At 38.6% G+C, this 25,773-nt stretch overlaps 1 protein-coding gene across 2 annotated transcripts in view; it reads right to left on the bottom strand.

Moving 5' to 3' along the window:
- Window positions 1-10,942: 10,942 nt before the first annotated feature.
- MEIS1 (Meis homeobox 1) overlaps window positions 10,943-25,773 on the bottom strand; it is a 198,299-nt gene continuing 183,468 nt past the window's right edge. Inside the window, exons 10-13 of one of the 2 annotated variants that reach the window (XM_040351253.1) lie at window positions 20,157-20,215; window positions 19,137-19,226; window positions 18,777-18,872; window positions 13,779-13,868 (exon numbers count right to left, since the gene is read on the bottom strand). In XM_040351253.1, the coding sequence (XP_040207187.1) occupies window positions 18,814-18,872; window positions 19,137-19,226; window positions 20,157-20,215 (208 nt within the window). In that variant the 3' untranslated portion in view covers window positions 13,779-13,868; window positions 18,777-18,813. Of the gene's footprint in view, window positions 13,869-18,776; window positions 18,873-19,136; window positions 19,227-20,156; window positions 20,216-25,773 lie in introns of both variants that reach the window. The other variant, XM_040351252.1, reaches the window with a different exon arrangement.

Below are 25,773 nucleotides of genomic sequence, written 5' to 3'. Positions count from 1 at the left end.
ACTATGCTATTAAACAGTTTTGCCATTGGCCAAGTTGCATGAACTTTAGCATTTTTTTTATCATTATTTAAACTTTCCTGTAGATGGTAGATCAGCTGTGGCTGCTTCTTCCACTTTTCAATTCAAGCCTATTACCACTTGATAAAAATGTATATGTCGCAGCCAAAACTAACTAGAAGGATAAAATGGATTAGACTGAGGCTATGCTGTTGTATTTAATCAAAGCTAATTGTAGAAATTTAAAATGAATTACACATCCAAAATATGTGATGCCAGATAATGATATAGCTGACGCTGTATGTGAAAATCATAATGTTCTTTAAAAGCACACACACCACATAGGCATCTCTCAAGCATGTAATTTAAAGGATTGGTGTTTTTCCATGTCACTCTTAAAGAGGCATTGAAATGCCACTCTCTCTGCTGTACAATACTGTGTTTACATTTTTTTTGCTTTGGGGTTGTAAAGGTACAATTTTTTTCCCTAAATAGCTTCCTTTTCCTTATTGCAGTCCTCCTTCACTTACCTCATCCTTGGATTTTGCTTTTAAATGTCCTTATTTCTTCTGAGAAATCCTCACTTCCTGTTCTTTTGTCTGTAACTCCACACAGTAATGCAAGGCGTTCTCCCTGGTGTGGAGTGTTGTGCTCGCCCCCTCCCTTGGACAACAGGAGAGTCAGGACACCCACGAACACACAGCTTCTTTTTTCTATCTGCAACATAGAGAGTGTCCTGACTCTCCTGTAGATTTACCCCCAATAGACTTCATTGGGGTCTGCAGATTTCCAGAAGGATTTGCAGAAACTTCATGAATCAAACCTGGGAGGGTTTGCTGATCCCTAGTCATGTCTCAGTCTGCACTTCTACACTACACACAGGCTCTTAGCTGAAAAAAAGTACAATATCTAAACATTTTCATTCTAACATGGATCAATCCCACTGGGAGGCAAAAATACTCCTAGTCATTCCATAACAGGGAAATATCTCTGCACCTGTATTTTCAACTTAGGAGTGTATGTGGAAACACCAATAGGAAAATATTGGCCTTGGAAATACTGATGGTGACCAGCCACCATCTAACTATAGGAATAGAAGGCTTCAGTGGACATTTCTGTTTTTTTAAGCAGCTTGGTTAATCTACATTTAGTTTAAGCACCCAATCAGTATTTTTTGTTAAATCTCATAAACTTAATTGGATATTTTAAATGAATATGAATTTGTTGGTTTATGATGAGGCCACCATAAAACATATTGTTTCATTTTGGTGCACAGATTAATGTCTAAGCTGCTGGCAACAAAAGTGAGTACACCCCTAAGTGAAAATGTCCAAATTGGGTCCAAAGTGCCAATATTTTGTGCGGCCACCATTATTTTCCAGCACTGCCTTAACCCTCTTGGGTATGAAGTTCACCAGAGCTTCACAGCTTGGCACTGGAGTCCTTTTCCACTCTTTTATGACAACATCACTGAGCTGGTGGATGTTAGAGACTTTGCGCCTTCCACCTTCCGTTTGAGTATGCCCCACAGATGCTCAATAGGGTTTAGGTCTGGAGACATGCTTGGCCAGTCCATTACCTTTACCCTCAGCTTCTTTAGCAAGGTAGTGGTCGTCTTGTAGGTGCGTTTGGGGTCATTATCATGTTGGAATACTGCCCTGCAGCCCAGTCTCCGAAGCGAGGGGATCATGCTCTGCTTTAGTATGTCACAGTACATGTTGGTATTTATGGTTCCCTCAATGAACTGTAGCTCCTTAGTGCTGGCAGCACTCATGTAGCCCCAGACCCTGATACTCCCACCACCATGCTTTGCTGTAGACAAGACACACTTGCCTGTACTCCTCACCTAGTTGCCGCCGCACACGCTTGACACCATCTGAACCAAATAAGTTTATCTTGGTCTCATCAGACCACAGGACATGGTTTCAGTAATCCATGTCCTTAGTCTGCTTGTCTTCAGCAAACTGTTTGCGAGGTTTCTTGTGCATCATCTTTAGAAGAGGCTTTAATCTGGGACGACAGCAATGCAGACCAATTTTATGCAGTGTATGGCATATGGTCTGAGCACTGACAAGCTGATCCCCACCCCTTCAACCTCTGCAGCAATTCCGGCAGCACTCATACATCTATTTCCCAAAGACAACCTCTGCATCTGACACTGAGCATGTGCACTCAACTACTTCAGTCGACAATGGCGAGGCCTGTTCTGAGTGGAACCTGTCCCGTTAAACCGCTGTGCTGCAGCTCAGTTTCAGGGTCTTGTCAATCTTCTTTTAGCCTAGGCCATCTTTATGTAGAGCAACAATTCTTTTTTTCAGATCCTGAGAGAGTCTGCCATGGGGTGCCATGTTGAACTTCCATTGACCAGTATGAGAGAGTGAGAGAGATAACACCAAATTTAACACACCTACTCCCCATTCACACCTGAGACCTTGTAACTCTAATGAGTCACATGACACCGGAGAGGAAAAATGGCTAATTGGGCCCAATTTGGAAATTTCCACTTTTGTTGCCAGTGGTTTAGACATTAATGGCTGTGTGTTGAGTTATTTTGAGGGGACAGCAAATTTACACTGTTATACAAGCTGTACACTAACTACTTTACATTGTAGCAAAGTGTTGTCAAATGGAAAGGAATAATACAATATTTACAAAAATGCGAGGGGTGTACTCACTTTTGTGACATACTGTATGTGTCAAACTTTTATTAAGAAATTTTTTATCTCAATAGTATTTGTGCTTGATTTTTTTTAACAGATTTATGTGAATTATGTCTGATATCTAATATCAAAGGGGTAAGGGTAAAAGGTTAGAAGTTAGTTTGAGGTAAAGTATAATTAAAAGACTTAAGAAGAGTCCCAAATATGCAGTCCAGGTGCAGGTGAAAATAAAACAAATATCTGTGCTTCGTGTAGATGAAAGGGCTGTAGGTGAGGAGAAAGTGGTAATCCTTCACTTTAGAAATATCCAGCTCCATACCCATGTGAGAGTAAGTGGCCTGCTTACCAGTTCTCCGTGACCACTAGAATAATGGTCTCACTAAGCATAGGGAAATGGGTCTCCCCAGGAATCTTAATAATAACTGGAATCACTGCTTTACAGATGGAACTCTGCATATCCTGATGTTAAATGTTGGGGTTCATGAAGACTTCTTATAGCATCAAACAGTTGACTCTTGAGCTAACTTTCACAGCCCTGGACAAGCAGTTGTTCGAAATCTATGCCATTCATAGACTATTTTCTGTACATTGGAATGATTGATTCAATTAATTTGGCAAACTTTTTGATTTTTTAGCAATTTTTTTAATTAAAAAAATATATCAAAAAGATTGCCAAATGATCTTTGGTCGGAAAACCCGGCTGTGTGTATGCTCCACCGCAGCTTTTCCCCATAGGAAAACTGCCGACTTAGAAACCGCCGGAAATCCCGGCGGGAAAAAAGAAAACATGTTCTCTTTTTCCCCGCCGAGATTCTCGGCGGTATTCCTGTCGGGAAAACTGCGATTGAGCGTACACTCGGCCGGGATTCCCGGCCAAAAGCTCTCATGGCAGTTTTCCTGCCAGAAAAAACGGTTGTGTGTACGAGACATATGAGTGGCATGGATTTCAAACAACTGCTTTCAAAGTTAGCTCAAGAGTCAACTGTTTGACTCTCCTCACCTACAGCCTTTTCATCTATACGAAGCATGGATATTTGTTTTATTTTTACCTATGGACTGTATATTTGGGACTCTTCTTTAGTCTTTTATTCTAAGTCTTTTTTCACTTGCAAATTTTCAATATCATTAGCGCTGCACCAATTTTGTATTTTATATCTGTTGAGTTTGTATTAGGTCCCGTACACACCATAGAATCCATCCGCAGATAAATCCCAGCAAATGGGTTTCAGCGGATAGATCCTATGGTGTGTACACGCCAGCGGATCTGTTTCCGCGGATATATCTCCCCTGGGATGGATTCCAGCAGATCGAATATTCGCTGACATGCAGAACATATCCATCTGCTGGAGTCCATCCCAACAGATGGATCCGCTGGTCTGTATAGACTCACCGGATCCATCCGTCCGAAGGGATCCCCCGCATGCGTCGTAATGATTCGACGCATGCGTGGAATTCCTTATATGACAGCGTCGCGCACGTCGCCGCGTCATAATCGTGGCGACGGCGTGACACGTCATCGCCAGAGGATTTCGGCGCGGATTTCAATGCGATGGTGAGTACACTCCATCGCATTAAAATCTGCTGAAATCCTCGAGAGGATTTATCCGCGGAAACGGTCCGCTGGACCGTATCCGCGGATAAATCCTCCCGTGTGTATGGGGCCTCAGACTTTGGGGTGGTGCTAGCAGCTGTGTTTATATTCTTTTATTTTTTTTTTGTTTTGGATAGAGAGGAGATAAATTAGAACACAGTTTTTTATTGCTATCCTTGCCCCATTATGGAGTTTCACCCTCTTTGCTTGTCCCATTTACTATTGTCATTGAAAATTTAAATAAAACAAAATCTCAAATTTGGGGTTGTCCCCAGAAAAGTAATTGAGGGGAACTCTTCTAATGGGGACATTAGTCCTGATTATCTGGGGCTCAAGGTGACTTCCTTAATTTGGAGGGATTCCTTCTCACTTCCTGTTTTGACTATGGGACACAAAGTGAAGGTAAATCTCTCCAATGGGACACAGATGGAAATACAAATTACAGAGGTTATAACCTTCCCTTCCACCAAAACGAAACCTTAACTTTAATCTCCTGCTTGACTGCTGAAAAATCTAGTGACGAAAATAACCCAGCCACTTTTAGAACCCAGGAAACTTTTGTACCAGCCATAAAATAATTAAACTACTATTAAAACATCCTTGTTTTGTAAAAAGGAGATTATAACATGATCTCTGATAAATTTCATATTTAGACTGTTATAGAGCATTGACTACAGTAAATAAAAGAGAAAACAGAGTGCTTGAAAGAGTGCAGTGGGCAACACAATTAACAAGGAATGTGGAGAATTTTAATTATGTTGAACAGTTAGAAAGTGCTTGAATTTCAGACAATGTGTAATATGCTATTTCATTTTACGTATTCAGTAATATTTAAATTGTCCTTTTTTTTATATAAACTACTTGTTGCTTTTGAACAACAAATATTTGTATGTTAAAAATGAAATACTGGATATTACACTTACTACTGTCAGAAAAAAAACAGGAAATATTTTCTCTGCAGAGCCTGATTTCTTCCAATATGGCTTAATGGTGATGCAAGTAAAACAACACTATCCAATACTACTGGTAGCTGTGCCGAATTTCCTGTGAGTCGGACCAAAAATTCCCTTTAATCAGTTCCTTACCGAGCCATAGTAAAATGACGCCAGCAGGAACCTTCTCTCCCTTCCCTTCATATGACGTCCACTGCTTCTCGCAGCTACTGCGGGCCCCTGGGGGTTTGAAGCTCACAATCGGGGATGAGGCATGTCCCTCGGAAACAGCCCATCCCCGATCAGGGTAAAGAGCCAATGAAATTGGCTCTTTACCAAGTGATCGGCTGTATAAAATAACAGCCGGTCACTTTGCATAGCTCCGGCGTGCATGCCAATCACAGCCGGTCACAAGTGTAAACAAAGCAGACTGTAACTGCTGTTGCTGGGTTCTCCTCCTCAAACACGATCCATGTGAGAAGGAGAAATCGGAACAGTGAGTTAGAGTGTTAATAATTGTCAATACTGTGCCCAGATTGCCCCCCCTCGAATAAAGAGTACCTGTCACCCCCATCAGAAGTACCTGTCACCCCACCCATCAAAAAGGTAAAGCAGCTCTGATGAATTCAAGCCTGATCCTCTCTTGGGTGGGGAACCATGATCCAACACTTTTGGCCATTTACCTACCAGGAGTGGAAAATTGTCAGGCGGACTTCATAAATCACCAATGCCTGGACTCAGTGGAAAGGTCCCTTCAATCAGAGATCTTGCCAGAAATGGGGAACACCAGATGTGGACATCATAGCCTCCAGATTTAACAAGAAACTAGGTAGGTTTGTGACCAGATTCAGGGATCCCTTGGCTTTCGTGGTGGATGCCCTGATGAGTTTTTGGACCCTGTTCTGTTTGGTGTATGCATTCCCTCTAGTGAAGTTTCTCCTTCGACTGCTCCACAAGATAGATGGGAAACAGATTCCAGTGATCCTAATCATATAAAACTGGCCCATGAAAGCTTTGTATACAGACATACTCAGACTCTTAGGCCTCGTACACACGACGGGACATGTCCGATGAAAACGGTCCGTGGACCGTTTTGATTGGACATGTCCGCTGCCGGATTTTGGTCTGATGGCTGTACACACCATCAGACCAAATTTCCCGCGGACAGCGAACGCAGTAACGTGGCCAGCGACGTGTGCGACCCTGGAAGGTCAATGCTTCCACGCATGAGTCGTACAGACGACCGAACATGTCCGATGGACAGGCTTCCAGCGGACATGTTTCTTAGCATGCTAAGAAACATTTGTCCGCTGGAAACCTGTCCGATCTGCCGGAAAATTGTCTGGTCGGCCGTACACACGACCGAACATGTCCACGGAAACTGGTCCGCGGACCAGTTTCAGCAGACATGTTCGGTCGTTTGTACGAGGCCTTAAAGGACAAGCCTTGACCTCTTCCAAGCAGGCCAGACCTCCTGTCACAAGACTCTCTATTCCACCCTACTTCTCAGTCCCAACTTTAGTATGGCTGTTGAAACCAGATTCTGAAGGACAGGGACATTACTGATTCTGTCATGTCTACCTTGCTCAAAGTGAGAAAATCAACTTTTTATTTACTGAGATTTCAATATCTAATGTTGCACTTGGAAGGCCTATTTTGGCTGGTGCAAAAACAGACACCTCAAACCTCAGATTTATTCTATTACTTACATCCTGGTCTTCCTCCAGTCTGGTCTAGACCAGTATCTGGCTCTTCTTACTTTAAAAGGGACAGGTTTCTTCCCTATCCATTTTGTTAGAAAGACATTTGGCTTCACGCACTCTTGCTAATCCCTGATTTTGACCTCTCAAAAGTCAACATGTTGCCCAGGGATCTAGATTTGGTACCTTTGGTTCTGCAAAGACCTCACTCTGAATGGATCTGGTATATTCCATTAGAGGATTTTTGCCAGTGTCCAGTCACCTGAAGGTTTTGCTATATAGTCAAAATTCCAAATTTCCACCAATAGCAGCTAGTTGCAGTATGTGCCCTTCTATGAGCCAGTCACATGTTTCAGCTGTATTGCAATTAAGGTTTTCCACAAAATGCCATATATACTATGAAATACTAAGAGAACTGCTAGAATGCACCTTTTAAACCATCTAAGTTAAGAATATGACTGTTTGTAAGACCCAACAATTTTAATTTTGACATACTTGTAGATTCCATATCTTGGAGTACAGTACAGGAACAGGAAATGATTCAGAATGTCACCTTCAGGACCCTGGCAAAAGTCTTTGCTGAGTCTGCTCCCTAGTACATCTATATACCAGCACCCATTCTGTGAGGATTACATTTGCCAACAAGCAATAAAGAAATCACAGAGGAGGGAGGGTAAGGACTTGTGTCCTGTACTGTACACATAGATATGAGATTTACAGGTACGTCAACATTCTTCTTATATTAATCGTACAGTACAGGATTGGCTCATAGACCATGGTACACCTCCAAGCAATAATCAAGGGGTGGGCAACAAGTGGCTAAATAGCAACATTCCTACAGGTAAAAACAAAAAGGGCCAACTGATCCTACAAACTATCAACAGTAGAAGCACCTCAAGACCAGGGCAACTGACAAATGAGGCTGAACAACCATCTAGCAACAACTGGCATTGGTTAAAAATTAACCAAATGTGGATGGTGGCTCCATACAAGGGAGAATGCAATTATATGTGCTGGATAAGCCCAAGATCCAAACCTAAATGGGCAAAAGGGCTTATGTAGGGAAGGAAAGACTCCCTAAGGGGAAAGCCCCATAAGAGGCAAATAACAGCCCAGATGCCTGAAAGTAGATGGAGAAACTTCCTGTGAAAAAGGGAAAGAAAATAGTGGTGGTCCCAGAGAGGGAGTATTGTGTGGCCACAGATAAGATGGCTGAACTTAATCTCATAATGGGGGCAAAAAAATAAAAAATAGTCATTCTCTCCAGCAGAACTTAGTAGGGAATTGAATTCCCTGAAAGGCAATAAGAAAAAAAATTCTGAAAAAACAAGAGAAGAGCATCTTCAAGGCTACTCTGTTCCTAAGTAGTAGAAAAGGAAGGGGGGAGGTTCACTATTATAGGGAACTTCAGAAATGAGAGAAAAACCCTTTTAGATAAAAAGAGGATGCTTCAGGATGCTAAGAGATTCTCAAAGAGCCCCAGAAGACAAAAAAGAAAGACTGTCTTCAGTATTAAATGCACCATAGGTACAAGATATAAAGGATATAAGAAAAGTACTGGGTAACTAATGCCACGCACACACGATCGGAATTTCCGATGGAAAAAGTCAGACAGACTTTTTCCATCGGATATTCCGATCATGTGTAACCCCATCTGAGTTTTTTCATCGGAAATTCCGATGAATTCCATCGGAGTTTAGATATAGGACATGTTCTATTTTTCTCAGATGGAATTCTGTCGGAATTCCGATGTGATTTGGCCGGGCAAAAGCCTGATCGTGTGTAGACCTAACATAAACCCAGTAATATGCTGCTGCAGCACTGGTGGGGGGTTTATGTCAGCAGGAAAATACATATGAGATTGCCTATGAACTATCACAAGACATCTAACAATCAAAATGTCAAATGGAAAATGTACCTGCAAGGGTGAAAATTGGGATGGGACATCCCACTGAAAAGGTTGGGGTTCACATATCTGGAAAAGAAAAAGATAACCTTCAGCAATACTAGTGCTGCAGAGGAGATGTGAGTAAGGTAGGCCAGTGCCATAGCTTCTGGGTGCAGGTGGGGAGCAAGGAGGCCTAGGGAACAGGGGTATGATAACCTTTACCAATAAGAGTTGGTAAACATGTCACTCAGAAGTAAGATCAAGGCCATAAGAGGGAAAGGCAGGATAGTCGAGTTTCGGGTTGGAGATGGGTGTATTGGATATCCACAGCTGTTGAAGGACAGGTAAAGATGCAGCAAAACTCAAAACTGAGTCTGAGGGCTAAAGGTTAGGGAGGATTATTTCATCGCTGTGCTGAGTAGTAGGGACTCCAGGTAGTGAAACAAACATTACCAAGTAGAGGGGAAAAGGAACCAATGAGCTAAGAGTAAAGAAAACCCCTTTTCAAATTTATTAAAATGTTTGCCTTTACAAAGATGACACAATACTGTTTGCACAGGAACATTTCCCATGGTCAAAAGTTCAAACAGCAGAAAGAACACAAATAGTAGTATTAAAAAATAAAGAGAGCATGTTCCTGTAGAGTGATTTTTCATCTTTGACTTTTGATGTAGTTACCATTCCCCATTGAAGCCAGAATGATGAACAGATGAGGCAGAGAGAAAAGAACTAGGAGCAGACACAGGGATATATGTTCTGGCCATCTTAAATCCAGAACTTCTGGATTATGACCATTGCTCTAATCTCAATAATCCCTCACACTCAACTCAGGACTCTTCTTTCAGGGACCCATCCAGCCACAGTCATTGCCCTTTTTAATGGCTCCCTCCATCCCTGGCTGTGGTTCTGTCTCCAGAGACCTCTTCAGTCCTATTCAGCTACCTATTGGACCCTACCATTAGTCCTTCCCCAAGGCCATTATCCCTCCTGTGAAGGACACACTATCTCACAGCTATGCTGCTAAGGGTGAATCTGATTCTGCTACCTTACACCAAGCCACAGCTATAAGTGTTTAGTTTTCACAGCATGAAAATCTAGCTTTATTTCGGCACATCTTAGTTCATTTTGGTTTTCTATATACAGTTGCTGGTTGTCACAAAAAAAAATGTAGATACAAAAAATAGACTATGGTAAAGTATAACAGTGAAGTATATCAGTGAAACAAGTTCTAAATTATGAAATTCATTGTGTATTGTAGCTACAGGTTCCCACAAAATGTTAAAGATTCCTTGCATTTTCTGTGTTCCATCGTGGTTACTGGTGATGGGTACCTACAACCACCAACCCTTGGTGATTCCAAAGAGTTTTAAAGCCATACTGTATGTAGATGATCAGGTTGCTATAGGATATGGAAGGTAATTAAGTGGGCAAAAATATAGCCAGTTAACTAATGGCAATATTAAAAACAATTTAAAGTATTTGTCTTTAATTAACTTCTATATTTCTATGAGTGTGAAAAAGATTCAAGCAACAACCAGGCCAGAGATATTCCACTTGTAGGTTAGGAAGCATCCTAAATTTACTCTATTTCGTAATATTCAAAGTTTTAGATTTGCATCGTTATACTGGCTCACAAATTTACAAAATCAAGAGCAATGACAAAACCTACTTTAGATGTTCTGAAGTGTTTTAAGGAAATTTAGCTGATTTGATTATCTGTATTAGTCCGCTCAATTGGTAATGACAGCTCCCCTTCCCAATACATTGTCCCAAAGCCATGTGACTTATGTCAGAAGGGCAGAGGTTGGTTGGTCAAGGAAGAATGCTTGATGTGCAAGAATCTTATCATAACAAGTGATGTAGGTAACAGCTTACACATGGCCACGTTGTTCTTGGTACATTTTTGACCTGAGGGTGAGATAATGGGTCTCAATGGACAGATGAGTAATGATCCTTGTATCCATATATATGCACCATCATTCCTCAATCAATAATCATGTATTATTTCCATATTCCCATAAATGTATGATGTATATACAGAAATTTAATACATTCATAATGTAAACTTTATTTCAGAGTATAAACACCCCAATAAAGCTGATTTGAAATACAAAACTGAATTATAACACCTTCTGCTTTTCAGTTTTCCCCAGAGAATTTTTTTTTCATAGTTATTCATTGTATATCTGTGTTTTATTTCAGGCACAGTTTTGCATACTTACCATTTTACATACAGCATCACTCTTTACTAAACATAAAAATATCCAATTTTTCTCACACATGTCAATGGATTTATGATTCATAATGGCTCGTAATGCTGAGTTACATCACTGGATTATACATTTTCAATAACTACTTTTAGTAGGAAATTAAATCCTCTTGATGTAAGATTTTAATGTTAATGAGTTCAGTAGTTGAACAGAATTAAATAATCGGTGTAATCAACTTGTTAATCATTTTGTATCTGCCCCTTGCTTCTATTTTTAGCATGGAAATGTATATTCATGCATATTGTAAACTCCAATTTGACAAGATCTTTGTTACTTATTTCACAACCAATATTTCCTGTTTATGAAAAAAATCTGAAATATACATTCCAGATATTCCATACTGTATTTCAAAACTTCCTTTTATAAAATTGTAACCTTATTTCACAACTTTAAAACAATAAATCGGAAATATTGTACGAGTCTAAAAGTTATAAGGCTGGCGACTCAAATTACTTTGTTTTTAAATAACGATGAGGGTTTACTAGACACTGCAAATATTAACTTTACTGACTAATTTATAATAAATCACGTTATAATTTTTTTTATGGATATTACATATATTAAGTGCCTCTCTAGTTTTTGGGCTTGTCTTTTTACTTCATTAAGGGAATGGTTTGCTAAGTGTACAAAAGTACCCATACATAGATAAAGACTGTCTTTCACTGGAATTAATTTTGGTGTTTTTAAATAGAAATTCAATGGGTATGAGCTGCAAAACATTACAACAGATGGCCTCAGGGTAAAATAAAATAAAATAATTCAGACAGGTAGGACATATTGATTTGATTATCAGTTATGAACCAAGAGAGAGGTCAGGTTCACAGTCTGACGTTTGCTTGTATGTAATTATATACTGTATATAAAATATTTGCATGTCGGGTGTAAAAAAATTTAATAATAATGTGGAAAAAACAGATTACTTAAACAGAACCCTGGTGTCCTGATTGCTGAAACAAACACAAATTTGTGGAGCTAGAATAAATTATACCATTTAGTAAATCACTTTTTCAACAACATATAATTGCTTTTTATTAGGTTTACTTACTACACATGTGGTTATATTCAATTATACATTGCAAGGAGCAATTTACCCATTGCAACCAATCAGTATCCATCTTATTGTACTATTCTTTTCAGATTGGTTGTTATGAGTTATGACACTTTACTCTTTGTAATGTCTTTTGAATAAACCCATAAAATTATTATTTTCTAAAGGTATGACAGACCAGAAAAGCTATGTTTACTTTAAATAACCAATCACGTTGAAAAAAAAAGCTTCCCTGACCAATAATGAGCTTCACTCTATCTGAATGTAGAGCTACTAAATTGTGACATGCCATTAACTGATGTGTTTGAGCCAGATTTGTCATTGTTGATGTGCAATGTTTATTAACTAGGACTTTTTTTTTGCTTTTTGTTCCTTTATAAAAAAATTAGTTACTTTACTAACAAGCATTTGCTTTAGCACAACAAAAAAGAAAGTATAATTAGCTTATCCCACTTTGTAAATCAATTTGTATGCATGCCGATTCATACCAAACTTCTATTTATACAAAAAATTGCAACAATACAGTTATCCTTTTCCAGTCCTTTTTGCACAAAATTTATTTACAATGTTTACATAAATGTTCCATGATGGGACTATGGAAAAAAAATGTATGCACGACTGATGCCTTGCTGAGAAATAAAGTCAATGTTTAAAAAATAAATCTTCTACAGTTCTTGCTTTCCTTTTTTTGAGCTGCATGAAAACAGGAAGTGATGCACAGATTGGTTGTCGCTGAATGGGGACACTGATGCTCCATTGTGACAATTATGCTCCAAACACATTGCCTTTTGGTTTCCATGCCTCCTCCTACCAGCCTCCTTAAGACACTGCCTGGCCTGCAACAGCTGATTAATCATTGTTGATGACTGCAGTTTTTCCCATCCTTCCCGATTTACATCTGTTCAGGCCAATTCAAATATGGTGAGTAAATGAATTAGACATGCAAATTCAAGCCCCAGGCTAGAGAGAAAGACGGAGACAGAGAAAGAAAGAAAGAAAAAAAAAATAGACAAAGCTGCAGAGAAAGAGCGCATGGCTGAAATCCTTGGATTGAAATAAAAAAAGATCTTCTGCCTGACATACTTATCATAATGTTCTAAAATGACCTGCAAATGAGGACTTTCAGTCGTCTGCAGGATAACTGTAAGGCTTTAAGTAAGGAGGCTTCTGGAGGAAGTGAAGAGCTATGGAAACAACACACATAGTGTGGAAAAATTTCACATTTTTTTTAAAAAAATCTATAAGAAACAACATAATATGGTTAACAGTATAATATCATTTACAATATTTCACTCTTTGTTCTCTTAATGTCTTATATATGTATTTATCGTGTCCCCAAAAAGTTGATTTTCAGTATCTGCTTTTTTTTTGTCAGCGTTCCCTATGTCAAAGTATGTTCTTGTTCCTATGTAATGCCAGGATTGGAACTCTGGTGTTGTGGCAGAAAGACAACACATGAAATTTGCCATTTCGGAATTTCAGACATTATTCCCTTAAATTATTGGGCATGTATGTCCATGACATGCCCACTCATGGTGGGGTCTCCTGTGTTGAGTACTGAGGGACTAGAGGCTGACATTGGCATTGAAGGGTGAGAGGGTCCCCCGTGCATCATCATCGCTGGGTGGTGATGGTGTCCAGGAATGTAGGTATGCATAGACGGCCCATGGCGCAGCTGAGTGTGATGCAAGGGCATCTGTGATGGAGGATAACCTGGCTGTCCCATACTCATGCCCATTGGCCCACTTGGAGATATGTAATTTCCTGGCATACCTTGCAGTCCTAAGAAAGAGAGGGCAAAGAATAAGCAAAATAACAAAAGACTGGTATTGTGTTCATCTGTATTCAAAATTAACCAAACAGAATAAACATGCATATAAAATAATATATGTAAGAATTACTTTCAATATTAAGAGAAAACTTCAGCTGGGGCAAATGTAATTTACTTGTTCTAATGTGAACTCCAGAAGAACAGTATCATGACTTAAAAAAAGTTCCTAGCACCTGTACTGATTTAGACATTTAATAGCTTCAAAGTATAATAATTTCTAGGTCAAATTTTAATCCACAAGTAATGGCATAGCTAGTATTGTTCACAATGTCTGTGCTACTGGCAAGCTTTACGTTAATTTGATGTTAAATAAGATACAATTTTTTTTTTAAAAACAATGGGTGCAAAAAGTATGTTAAGGTATGGTCTATTCTAAAGCTTTGTACACACTATCGGATTTTCCGCAGACATAGCGCTGGACTTTTCACTGAAGGGCATTGGCCAGGAACTTGTCTTGCATACAAACGGTACACAATTGTCAGCCAACACACACAAACATAGTTACGTACTAGGCAGTTTTTCAGCTCTTTAGCACCACCCTTTGGGCACCTTCTGCTAATGTTGTGTTTGGTGAGCATTGCTTCCGAGCATGCGTGTTTGTACTTTGGACTTTTGTCCAATAAACTTGTGTACACGCGATCGGAAAATCCGACAACTGTGCGCTGTGCACGGAAAATTGTAAAGCCTGCCATCCAACATTTGTCTGCGGAAAACCAGACAACAATTGTCCGATAGAGCGTAAAAATGGTCGGATTTTCCACCAACAGCCTGTCATCACACAATTCCCATCGGGAAATCGGATCGTGTGTACGAGGGTTCACAGCTACAAAGGACAAGGAGTCAAATCTTCAAAATAATATCCTGGGAAAACTGGTAACTATCAAACTCACCTACCAAACTGTATGTAATAAATAAACAATCACTGGAATAGTGACTGTCAAATAATTAATGTTTGGGTGGCCATACATGGATACATCTCACCCTAAGTACAAAGTCGTTCAAAATCTGCTTATCTTTTCCTAAATCACCACCTGATAAGAACAGCCAGTGCTCATCACATAAGGCTACAACATAGTGCACTGATGATAGTTTGTTTTAAGTACTATGGCTAAAATAGAACAACTGACTATCAGTCTCAGATATTCACCAACAAATCACAAAATCTATTGATAGGAAAATGGGTGCTATACACTGTATGTGAATGTGTGCTTACCTCAGTGACAACCTTATATCCTTTAAAGTCCTTATATATTATGGGAGTTACATTTCTGCTATTCATTTTGTTTCTATGTTGATTAACCAGGAGGTGGCTGTAAGGGTTTGAACTGGTTAACTACAATTTAACGGGTGCTAATCAGTGTAGTATTTTTTATGTTTTTGGGGACCAGGGACACTAGCTAAAATCAAAACTATTTTAGAAGGTAAGGGTTAGAACTTCTAACAAAGTTTTATTGCTGTATATGCCTTCCTGTCCTGGTGACAACCGCACATCTCCACAAGCAGAGGCAGTTATGGAAAATCTTCTCAATGGGGCCAAAGACAGAAATTAGAACCTGACAGACATTTTAAACCCCACCCCAAGCCAATTATTACTATTATCATACAGGATTTATATAGAGCCAACAGTTTACATCACTTTAAAATGTAGAGAGGGAACAGTATATTTACAATACTGTTCAATACATAAGGAATAGGGGGACCCTGCTCATGGAACTTACAATCTAATGGGAGATATTAAAATGTGACAGGAGTTAGGTTTAGGGCCCATTCACTCTGCCCAAAGTGGTTTAGCGTGTGGGCAGGTGCCAGTTTTGGCTGTAATGAGCCACGGCGAGGGGGGGGGGGGGGGTCATCATACAGTTTCCTCTTTTTTTTGTCAACTTTATTTGCATAAAGTGTCATTTCTTTCATGTTGCCACACAGCAGCATGGTGCATTGTGCTACTATGTAGTGACATGTGGTACCTTTCTGTGCACTGCAATAAAATTCAGCTTGTTTTCTTTTTATATCAGCTCACTACTCTGCCCAGAGGCTGCATTGCAGTAGGAGCAAGGGACAAACCGGACAATAATTTTTATGTGCTCTAGCGGTGACTATCATTCATGAAGTGTGGAAAAACTGCACTATGTGAGTACGCAGTTTTTAAATTAAAAGTGTTACTAAACCCAGGACTCTGCATTCACTATATCTGGTTTCCCACAGTACACAGAATAAGGAAACAAGTACATATAAACTGCTAAATCCCTTTTTTCATCAGCAGTCAGAGCAGTCTTGTGACTTCTATCAGTGTCTAGTTAAAGTTTGTAGGAGGAGTTTTCATTCTATTCTGACAGTCCTATAGGGCTGCATGACCCCCAACCCTCTGTCTGGACAGTGCTGATTGGCCCTTCGCTGATTACATGCACTCTCCCAAGAAACAAAATTAGCATGTTCAGCTTATCTCCAAGGCTATGTTCTATCAGGAGATGGTTTGGAGACAGTGGAAGAAGGGGAGGAACAGAGAAGACAGAATCAAACAGCATTTTTGCACAATGCAGAGCATTAAGCCCTTAGGTTCCACAGTGAGTATAACAAGCATGCTTTACTGCATATACAGACTGATTTTACTGTTGTTGGTTTAGTAACACTTTAAAATAAATATAGTTTATTTGTATAGTTTTTGATTAAATATGTTTACAGAATTGTCACTATTCACTTAATTAATTGTTTCCTTATTGTGCCATGCTTTTATATCACTGCAAGTATACCAGACAGGCTTTGATAAAAAAAAGTAGTCTCTTAAGAAATACACCATCCAAAATTCTATAAGTAATCAAAGTCTATGTGATCTAGGTTGCTGGGGTTTTAGGTCACCTGAGCGTGTTTTATGTTCAAGAAAGATGTACTTTTTTATTTAAAATAATGATTGATTTGGTAATTATACAACCACTTTAACCCCTACATAGTTTGATTGTTTTAAGTAATGCTCAAATCTGTTGTGTTGCTTGCTGTTTTTTCTGTGACCTGCCTTAGATTCAGACTGGTCAGTTTGAGGTGAGTGGGACAGTTCTTAATTGTCTATATTCATACTGTTCTCTATTTAAAACCTACGCCTAGTATTATAACACAAATCACACTACTTTGGAGCTCTCATTACACACTTTAAAACTATTGAATAAAAATAGTTTACGAAAATACTATCATAAAATAAAATGCATTATGTAGAGCTGACAAATGGAAACATTTCTGTTCCCTTTATACATGCAAGAAATCAATAACTGTTAGCAATTAATTCCTTCCTTGTGATCATGAACGTTTAAAATAAATCAGACTACAAACTCAGTCAAGCTTTCACTAAATTTGAGAACAATGGGGAAACGGAACGTAAAACAATAGCCCCCCTGCTTTCTGTGGGCCTCTGTCTTCTGCATGGTTTGCTCTAGTTGATGAAAACTGACAGGTGTATTGTCTCAGAGAGCTATAAGCTCCATAATCATCAAGGGTGAACGGCATAACGCTATTCCTAAGTAGGTTCAATTGGCTTTAGTTCTAAGTAATGTTGCAGCATGAACACCTTGGATTCAGGTCTCAGGGCTCCAGCAATGAAAGGCTGCTTAATCTAGCCTAAAGGAACGTTTTTCTTTTTTTTTCTTTTTTCACTTACTAACGAAAATTACTTAGAAAATATACCATATCCACTGGTCTTTAATCAAAAGTAATGATATTTTTCATAATATCCTATTAATTTAATTGGTTATGAAGCATAGCATACATCATTTAAATTTAATTGACCCAGAAATTAAGAAACAATATTTAGATTAACTAAGCTGGGAATGTTCATGATGTGTGAGACAGAGGCTGATGGCTTCCCAGAGCTTGATGTTTGATTCAAATTCAGGGTACACACAACGTTGGCCTTGCAATTAGGAATAGATTAAGAGCAAGAGGGAGAAAAACAACAAACCGCAGCAGCCTTTTTTTTGACGGCAGAACAATAACAGAAAATCAGATTGCGCCTGCACAGTTCTGCATTCCTTTAGGGAAGAATAATATTTTCGTTGCTAAATAATACAAAGCAAGATTGTGGCCCACTATTTTCAATCTCTATTTCGTTCTCTCTAGACTTCACTGGGGCTGCCGCTGAAGATTGCATTAATGATCTCTATTTTTGTATACTGAATGAGTCAAATCCATTTGTCACACTGCAAGTGATGGCATACTTAATTTGGATATAGTCAATTAGCCCAGGCAAAGCTGCACAACCTGCTGTGCACACCTCTATTTTGTATTCTTTTACTTTCCTTTTGCCACACATAATCCTATTATAAAGGACAGACAAAGAGAAGCAAAGTGGAATTTCAAAGTTTTTCTCGGATGGAATTTTGTATGAAGCTGTGTATCTTTTTTTTGCCTAAGTCTGCACTTACTTTGCTTATAAAAGTCCCTGTTTGCAATCTGGTGTCTTGCAGGTTAGTGAAGAAGTGTAACTCATGCATCAACTGTGGTTAGGCAGATTTATGACACTACAGGGACATGCTCTTTCCTCTCCTTGCACTGCTGCAGACTGCTTACATTTTGCAAATCAGTCTGTTGCCATGGCAACCTGCTCCCCCTCACCCCCTGCCTGTTTCTTGTTTTGTCATGTGGTCAGTATTGTATAATATCAACACAACAGTAAATGTACAATGTGCAAAGTGCTCTATGTAACAGATAAACATTAAAAAAATCTGTAGGAAAATAAAGGATATCTGTATTTTTATGGAAAAGGAATGAACAAGCATGGAGCTATGGGCAGGGAGAATACACATTAAGAAATAAAACACATAAAAATGAAATAAAATCCTAGACAAAATAGAAACAGCATCCCCCGTTGTACTTACTTCCCCCTTGCTTTGCCATTGGTTAACTAGATGATGGTTACATGTAGTGCCATTGCCCCTCCATGCCCATATTCATGCCCATTCCACTCATAGGTCCTATAAGGGAGATAAAAATCCAAGAAGAGGCCAGCAGATCAGAGAAGTGAACAGAAAGCACCAAAAGACCCCACAGTCCCACACCATTTGCAAGGAAATCAAGACAAAGATAAAGCACCCAGATTGACCCAGCCATATAATGATTAGCAGACAGATCAAGATATAGCGCAAGATATCAAGGCTCAAATAAACATTTAACTCTGTGGTTAACACGTGCAAATAAGCAATACTATTTAAATTAATAAGATAAACATCCACTCTTACCTGGTGCTCTAATTCCCATGTGTTGCTGGCCGTCCATTACAAAACCTCCCATTGGTTGTCCTTCAGAATTGTAAGGTGTTCCTTGACTTACTAAAAGCATAAAAACACTGTTATGGTCTCATCTCCAAAGGACACAATAATGTAGACAGAGATGCGATAAAAATACTAGAATAAATAAGACTAGTTGACTATGACAACCGATTAGATGTTTTGTGTTTATTATAGGTTTTGAAATTACAGCAGTTGTGTTCGGCTGCTTTGGGCCCCATCTTCAAATTTCTTCTTCCCCCCACATTTTATTAAATTTTTAAAAAATAAGAAACTAATGAAATGTTATAATAAAACTCCCACTTTTGCAGTTCACATACAACGAGAATGTTTGTATGTTGAAAAGCCAAAACTGATAGAACTTAGACAAATTAGTAACTAAAAGAAGCCCAACACCATTTTTTCTGACTGGCATGCCATTGTTGTAAATTAGATTGATATCTCTTGCTGCGTATCAAGAGTATACAACACAATTTTGTTAAAACAAGGAGTACAGATTCAGAGTTCCCAAAGACATTTAAAATAAGACTTCTACATTATATTGTAGGTTTTAGTTGAACACATAGCAAGCGGGATTTCAAGTAAAATGCCTTAAGGTAAAGATAAAAAAAAGATCTACCTCTGTGAGAGTCTTTGAACTTTGTTGAGTCCAATAAGTGATACTAACCCTTTTACCCTTTTGACAGGTAATAAAGTTTACAGCATTTCAACACCAAGCCATGCACCAGGGAGTGGTCAAAGTAGCAGAAAGTATAGCTGAGAAGAAAAACTCATTCCAAAAGTTAAAATGTGTAGAAAAAAATGTGACTTAAACCAATTGTTGCACCACTACAAAAAAAGTAGAGGACTGATGCCTTGCTTTGTTTTACTCCCGGTATTACTTTTATTTACCAGGTATTGGACATCCCGGTGAATGGCTTGATGATGGTTTTCGCCTGCGTGACTTGAATACAGTTACTATGGGGGACTTGCCTGCTCGATTGGACTGGTCTATCATAGGCTGGACTATTCTTCTTCTAGCATTTATAAACCTGGAAAACACACACAAAATAAATTGGATCAATGACAAATTTCTGGATACATTTTATACAAAGTACTGAGAACAACACATTGCAACCAATTGTGAAACGTTTTAGTCTGATTACTATACGTTAAACTGCTGGAAACGTAAAACTGGTCAGTTACTCTGGGTTGCTCCACTACGTTTTTCTTACTACGGTGTTGTAAATGTAAATAAAGATAATAGAACTGAGGTTTCAGCAGAAAACAGGACTACTGTAGTTTAGTCAAATGTTCTACATGGAGATACATTTTCTTTGAAACCCACCTAACCCCTGATGACCTTGCACAGTACAAGTGCATCCTGAACTGATTTATGTTTGCCTGCTTTTACCACAGTTGGACTTTTCCATTTAAGCTCTACATGAGGGAATTAGTCAAGTTTGCTGAAAAACAATATGTGTGCCACTCTACTTCCAATTCTATGGGGGAAAGTAATCGCAAAGCGCCTTGAAGGGTGAAGTCTAATACAATAAGTCTAGCAAGGCTAGCTTTTGTTTTGTGGTTTCTTCACAACTTTTAATAAAATCCTCCCTTTTCCTTTGGAGTTTAATTCTATTTTAATGCCCACTATTAAGATAATGAACTGTGATGGCAGTATACCGTCAAATGAGGGAACGTCTGGATTTTTATCACCACTTGCTCACACTGCTGGGGAGTTCAGAACAAGGCATTACACTTATAGTTTTTTTTCTTTTTGGCTTATTCAAAGAGTGGGGTCAAGACAAGGTCAAAGCCACAGAGCATTTGCTCATATAATCCTATTTTCTATAGAAATAATGAAAGGTCAAAAAATTAATTATTAACTCGCTGACCAGCTAAAATTACAGCAATATATCAAATTATAAATGTTGCAATTTTATTTACTGTGCAAAAACAAACAAAATATATATATTGTTCCTTTCCAGTAGGAATGGCAATTTTAATATCATTATGGTTATATACTCGGGAAAATAAAGTTTTCAAGTGCATGGTGAAACTCTTTGCACTTATTTATGGCAGCAACAAATGATGTAATATTATTGGTGATATATACTGATTTTTAAAGTTGGATAATCACATTTGTAAAATACAAACATTAAAAGTGAGTGTATACATGAAAATGTAAGTACACAAAGAGTATGCAGATATAGATTACCTCATTGCTACATTTTAACAATCTTCACAAGGCAAGAATGCCATGCGAACATGGGGAATAAAATCCCCCCTCCCATCGTCAACTGTCTACCAAAAATCATTAAATTAAATTTAATTGTGTAATCAAGGAAGACTACACAATCAAAAATATTTAAAAAAAATATAATATGCTATAAAAGTTATTACAAAAAAAGAAATAAACAAACCTATTGTCATGAACAGCCTCTTTGACCTTCAGTTTAGAGTGCATGTATCCCACCCTTTGTGACACACACAAATTTCTGAATGCTTGCCCTGGCAGGAGGTCTCTGCATAAACACTTTCCCGTGGCCTCCTCAGACTAAGGTCCACTTGCCATTGTTTCTTAGCCGCAGTTCTACAGGGATCGGTATGTGGTGCAACTGTCTGCCTGTTTAACTCTCATTCATTAGAAATGGCAAATTAAAGATAGGCTGTAGGTTCCAAGGGTGTGGAAAAAACTCTATATTTCACTGAATGTGTATGCAAAAGTGGGCATATTTCAATTTGTATAAAAATAAATAGCAAAAAAATACAGAAATATTATAAATGTTATAATATTTTAAAGAATTTTGGCAGCTATTCAAAGTTTTAAGGATCCCCCTTCTGCCTGCTAGTCTTGTGAACACATTTATTTTTTTTCTTTCTTCAAAACAGTAATTTCTTTGTGTGCCTTAAGGGTGCATTCACATGCAAGAGACTTTTCCTTCTGGGTAGTAATAAAATGGCATTCTTGCTCCTCCCAAAAAGAAGTCAAATTGAGGTCAGCATCCTATCCTCATATCTGTTTAAATAAACTGGTCAAACTGTTTGTTTCCAAGACGGCCTTTGACCTTGTCTCTCATCCCTTCAGAAAGCTTTTGCCGTGCACACCAGTTGTGGTTTATAACAATAAATAGTTTGAAAAATCTACAAATGTGGTGCTGTTCTTATTGCTAATGAGTTATTGCAAGAAGTCCATCTAATAAAAGTCATCTAGTGAATACACTGCTAAAGGAAAACCTTGCTAAAGGTTTAAATTCTCTGGATAAATATTATGGTGTTAAATTACTCTAGGAAACAAAAATGACACTTTGCAAGGAATGATGCACTTTACAAGGATTTTTTCCCCCAGAGCTTAGTAAATAAGGTAATACTCTGCTGGCGTCTATCATCCAATCAAGTAAAAAAAAGCTCTGTGGGAAATACCCTTGCAAAGTGATCAGCCTTTAGTCAATCAACCCTTATATGTCTGCTATTTTAGCTTGAGGTCCAGGTTTAACTACTAAGCATTTAAAGTACAAACCCATGGAGACAGAAACTGGAAATATGAAGTAGACATACAGGGGTTGATTTACTAAAGGCAAATAGGCTGTTCACTTAGCAAGGAAAGTTGCAATTTGCAATGGAACTCTCTTCAGATCTTAGTGAATGTGGTCATTTTACAAAAAATACCTAATTATGTGCGAGGTAAAAAAACAAAATGTTTGCTTGCACATTGGTTGATCGGAGTCAGTAGAGCTGCCTTGAAAAGTGAGTTTATTTGTTTTTAGTAAATCAACCTCAAAGTTGTGAAAGTTCTATCCCAATTATATTGCGTTTTCAAAGTCTCAAATTTGACCAAGATACATACCTCTGCAGTTGTTGTATAGTTCTGAAAAATTGCAACTTAAAGTGGTTGTTACTCCACTGCAATAAAATCACCTTATCTCCTCTGTACCATAATAACAAGTGTCCTTGTGCCTGTGTTATGTAGAAAATCTGCTGATCTGTACCTATATGAGCGCCGCTCCTGGCGCTCAGCTGATTTCTCACATGTCTTCACTCTCCAGCTCACAGCTGCAGTGGGCGGGGCAAAGCACTCCCGCTGATATCAGCCGGGAAGTGGAGGAAGAGGGGAGAGACAGAGCCGACAGTAAGCTGAGCACCGGGAGTCGCGCTCATATAGGTACAGATCAAATTTTTTTTTATATTACACAGGAACACTTGTTATTATGGTACAAAGGGGATAAGATGATTTAGCTGCAGTAATGAGAGCAGCAGGAGCAGGGGGGGGTGCTTGTATGAGCAGAGACAGGCAGGGAGGGGAGGGTGGAGGAGGAGAAGACATAGATGAAAGAAATCAGCAGTGCTGATTATCTTGGTCAGTTTGCAGAGGGGAGGGTATAACCAGGCAGGATCAGACATTTTTTTTAGGTGATACAGGGGCCAAATGACACAGCACAAGCACTATGCTGTATAACATGCTTTAACCTTGCTAGCGGTATTCCCGAGTGTGGCTCAGGGTGAAATTTCAATACCAAGAGCAGTAACCCCGAGCCACACTCGGGATTGCATTACAGGATCCATGTAGAGGTTACTTACCTTGTCCCCTGGATCCTGCAATGTCTCCCCGCTGTGATCTGCGAGCCGCCGTGTCTCGCTCAATTTACACAGTGCCTGAGTGCCAAGCTCCATTCCCTGTGAGCATTAAGACGCACAGGGATGGAGTTCAGCGCCAAATTCAAAAAGTAAAAAACACAGTATAGATACAGTATACTGTAATCTTGCAGATTACAGTACTGTATCAAATAATTACACAGCCCCTTTGTTACTAGTGGTTTGTCCAGTGTCCTGCATGCAGTTTTATATTATAAATACTGTTCTTTCTGCCTGAAAACTGGAGATTGTCCATACCAAAAAGTGTCCCTTTACATCTATGTGGTTTTAGACAGCTAGAAAACAGCGATAATAAATTACAATCACTTGTAGAATTGAGCGATAGTGATTTTTGGGGAAATTCCAAATCAAACACTGAAAGTAATGACAGTGACAATTCTGTAACTGAGCATATTTTAGTGTTTTTGATTTGATTACATTATTGAATAATTGTTATTATTTGTTATAATCATTTATAGTTATTTATTATATTTTCATTTAGTGTTTCAAACTTTATCATACTCGGGATGTCTACTAGACTCTTGTTTGGACAGATTTAAGTGAGTTATTTCTGAGAATTACAGGCCTACAATATAAAATGTCAAATTTCCATGTAAAATAATTGTATCGCTTTCAGCATCAAAAATCAGACATAATCATACTGCCAGGGAGGTTAAGGGAACAGGAACTATTTTTTTGTTTGTTTTTTGGGTTAACAAACGCTTTAATTTCTACTACATCATTACATAAATACGGTTTGGAAGGCTTTAACTCTCTATGGAGGGCAGGAATTATTTTAACCACTTTTTTTTCTGCACCGTACATTATTTTTTTAAATCAACTTTATTGCTATCCCAAGGGATGAACAACATACCTTGTGAAAGCATGGGCCATGACAAGTCCTCTTTATGCTGAAATCTGGGAAATTGTAGACCCCAGATCTTTCCCCTGGCCTCCAATGCATCTGATCAAATCAAGATCAGTTTGATCAGATGATATATAAGTGGGTAACGGATTGTAAATAAACAAACCAAAATTGGAAGTGACAAAATCCTAGTTACTTTCGGTTTCTGTCGTAACATCACGGGGAAAGGAACTTCCTTCCTTCCATTCTTCTCAGTCCACCAGATGCCGCTCAAAGATCCATCTCGGGCTTCCTGATGGGATAGGACAGCCTAAAACAGGCAGTGGCAGTAGGTGAAGGGGACCACATTCTGCTGCCTGTAAAAGTGACTCAGCAGCTGTATAGCTGTTTGGATCACTTTTACCTGATAGGGAATCGCCGGGTGAGAAAAACAGTAAAGGTCCCCAAAAATGTGTCAAAAGTGTTCCATGTGTCCACCATAATGTCGCAGTTACGATAAAAACCGCAGATCGCCGCCATTACTAGAAAAAAAAAATATTAATAAAAACGCTATAAAACTATCCCCTATTTTGTAGACGCTATAACTTTATCGCAAACCAATCAATAAAAGCTTATCACGATTTATTTTTTACCAAAAATATGTAGAAGAATACGTATCGGCCTAAACTGAGGGAAAAAAAACAATTATATCTTTTTGGGGGATATTTATTATCGCAAAAAGTAAAAAATATTGATTTTTTTTCAAAATTATCGCTCTATTTTATTTTTTATGGCACAAAAAATAAAAACCGCAGAGGTGATCAAATACCACCAAAAGAAAGCTCTATTTGTGGGGAAAAAAAAGGACGTCAATTTTGTTTTGGAGCCACGTTGCATGACGGCGCAATTGTCAGCCCGGTCATTTAGCAACAAAATGGTCCAAGGCTTAAGTGGTTAAAGTTCTAATTTTTTAAATATGCAGAACAATTCAGATGTGTTTTCCACACCATATATTTTCCATACATTAACTTTATAAAGGTAGCTAAAACATGAAAATATAGTGATTAAGGTGTCTGTTTATAGCCAATGTTTATAAAGGTAATTATAAGTGTTTGAAAACACAGTGCTGCATTT

This window comes from Rana temporaria, chromosome 4 (genome assembly GCF_905171775.1).
Source record: "Rana temporaria chromosome 4, aRanTem1.1, whole genome shotgun sequence".
In the NCBI taxonomy this organism is placed as follows: domain Eukaryota; kingdom Metazoa; phylum Chordata; class Amphibia; order Anura; family Ranidae; genus Rana; species Rana temporaria.
This window is presented reverse-complemented; position numbering and strand designations above follow the sequence as displayed.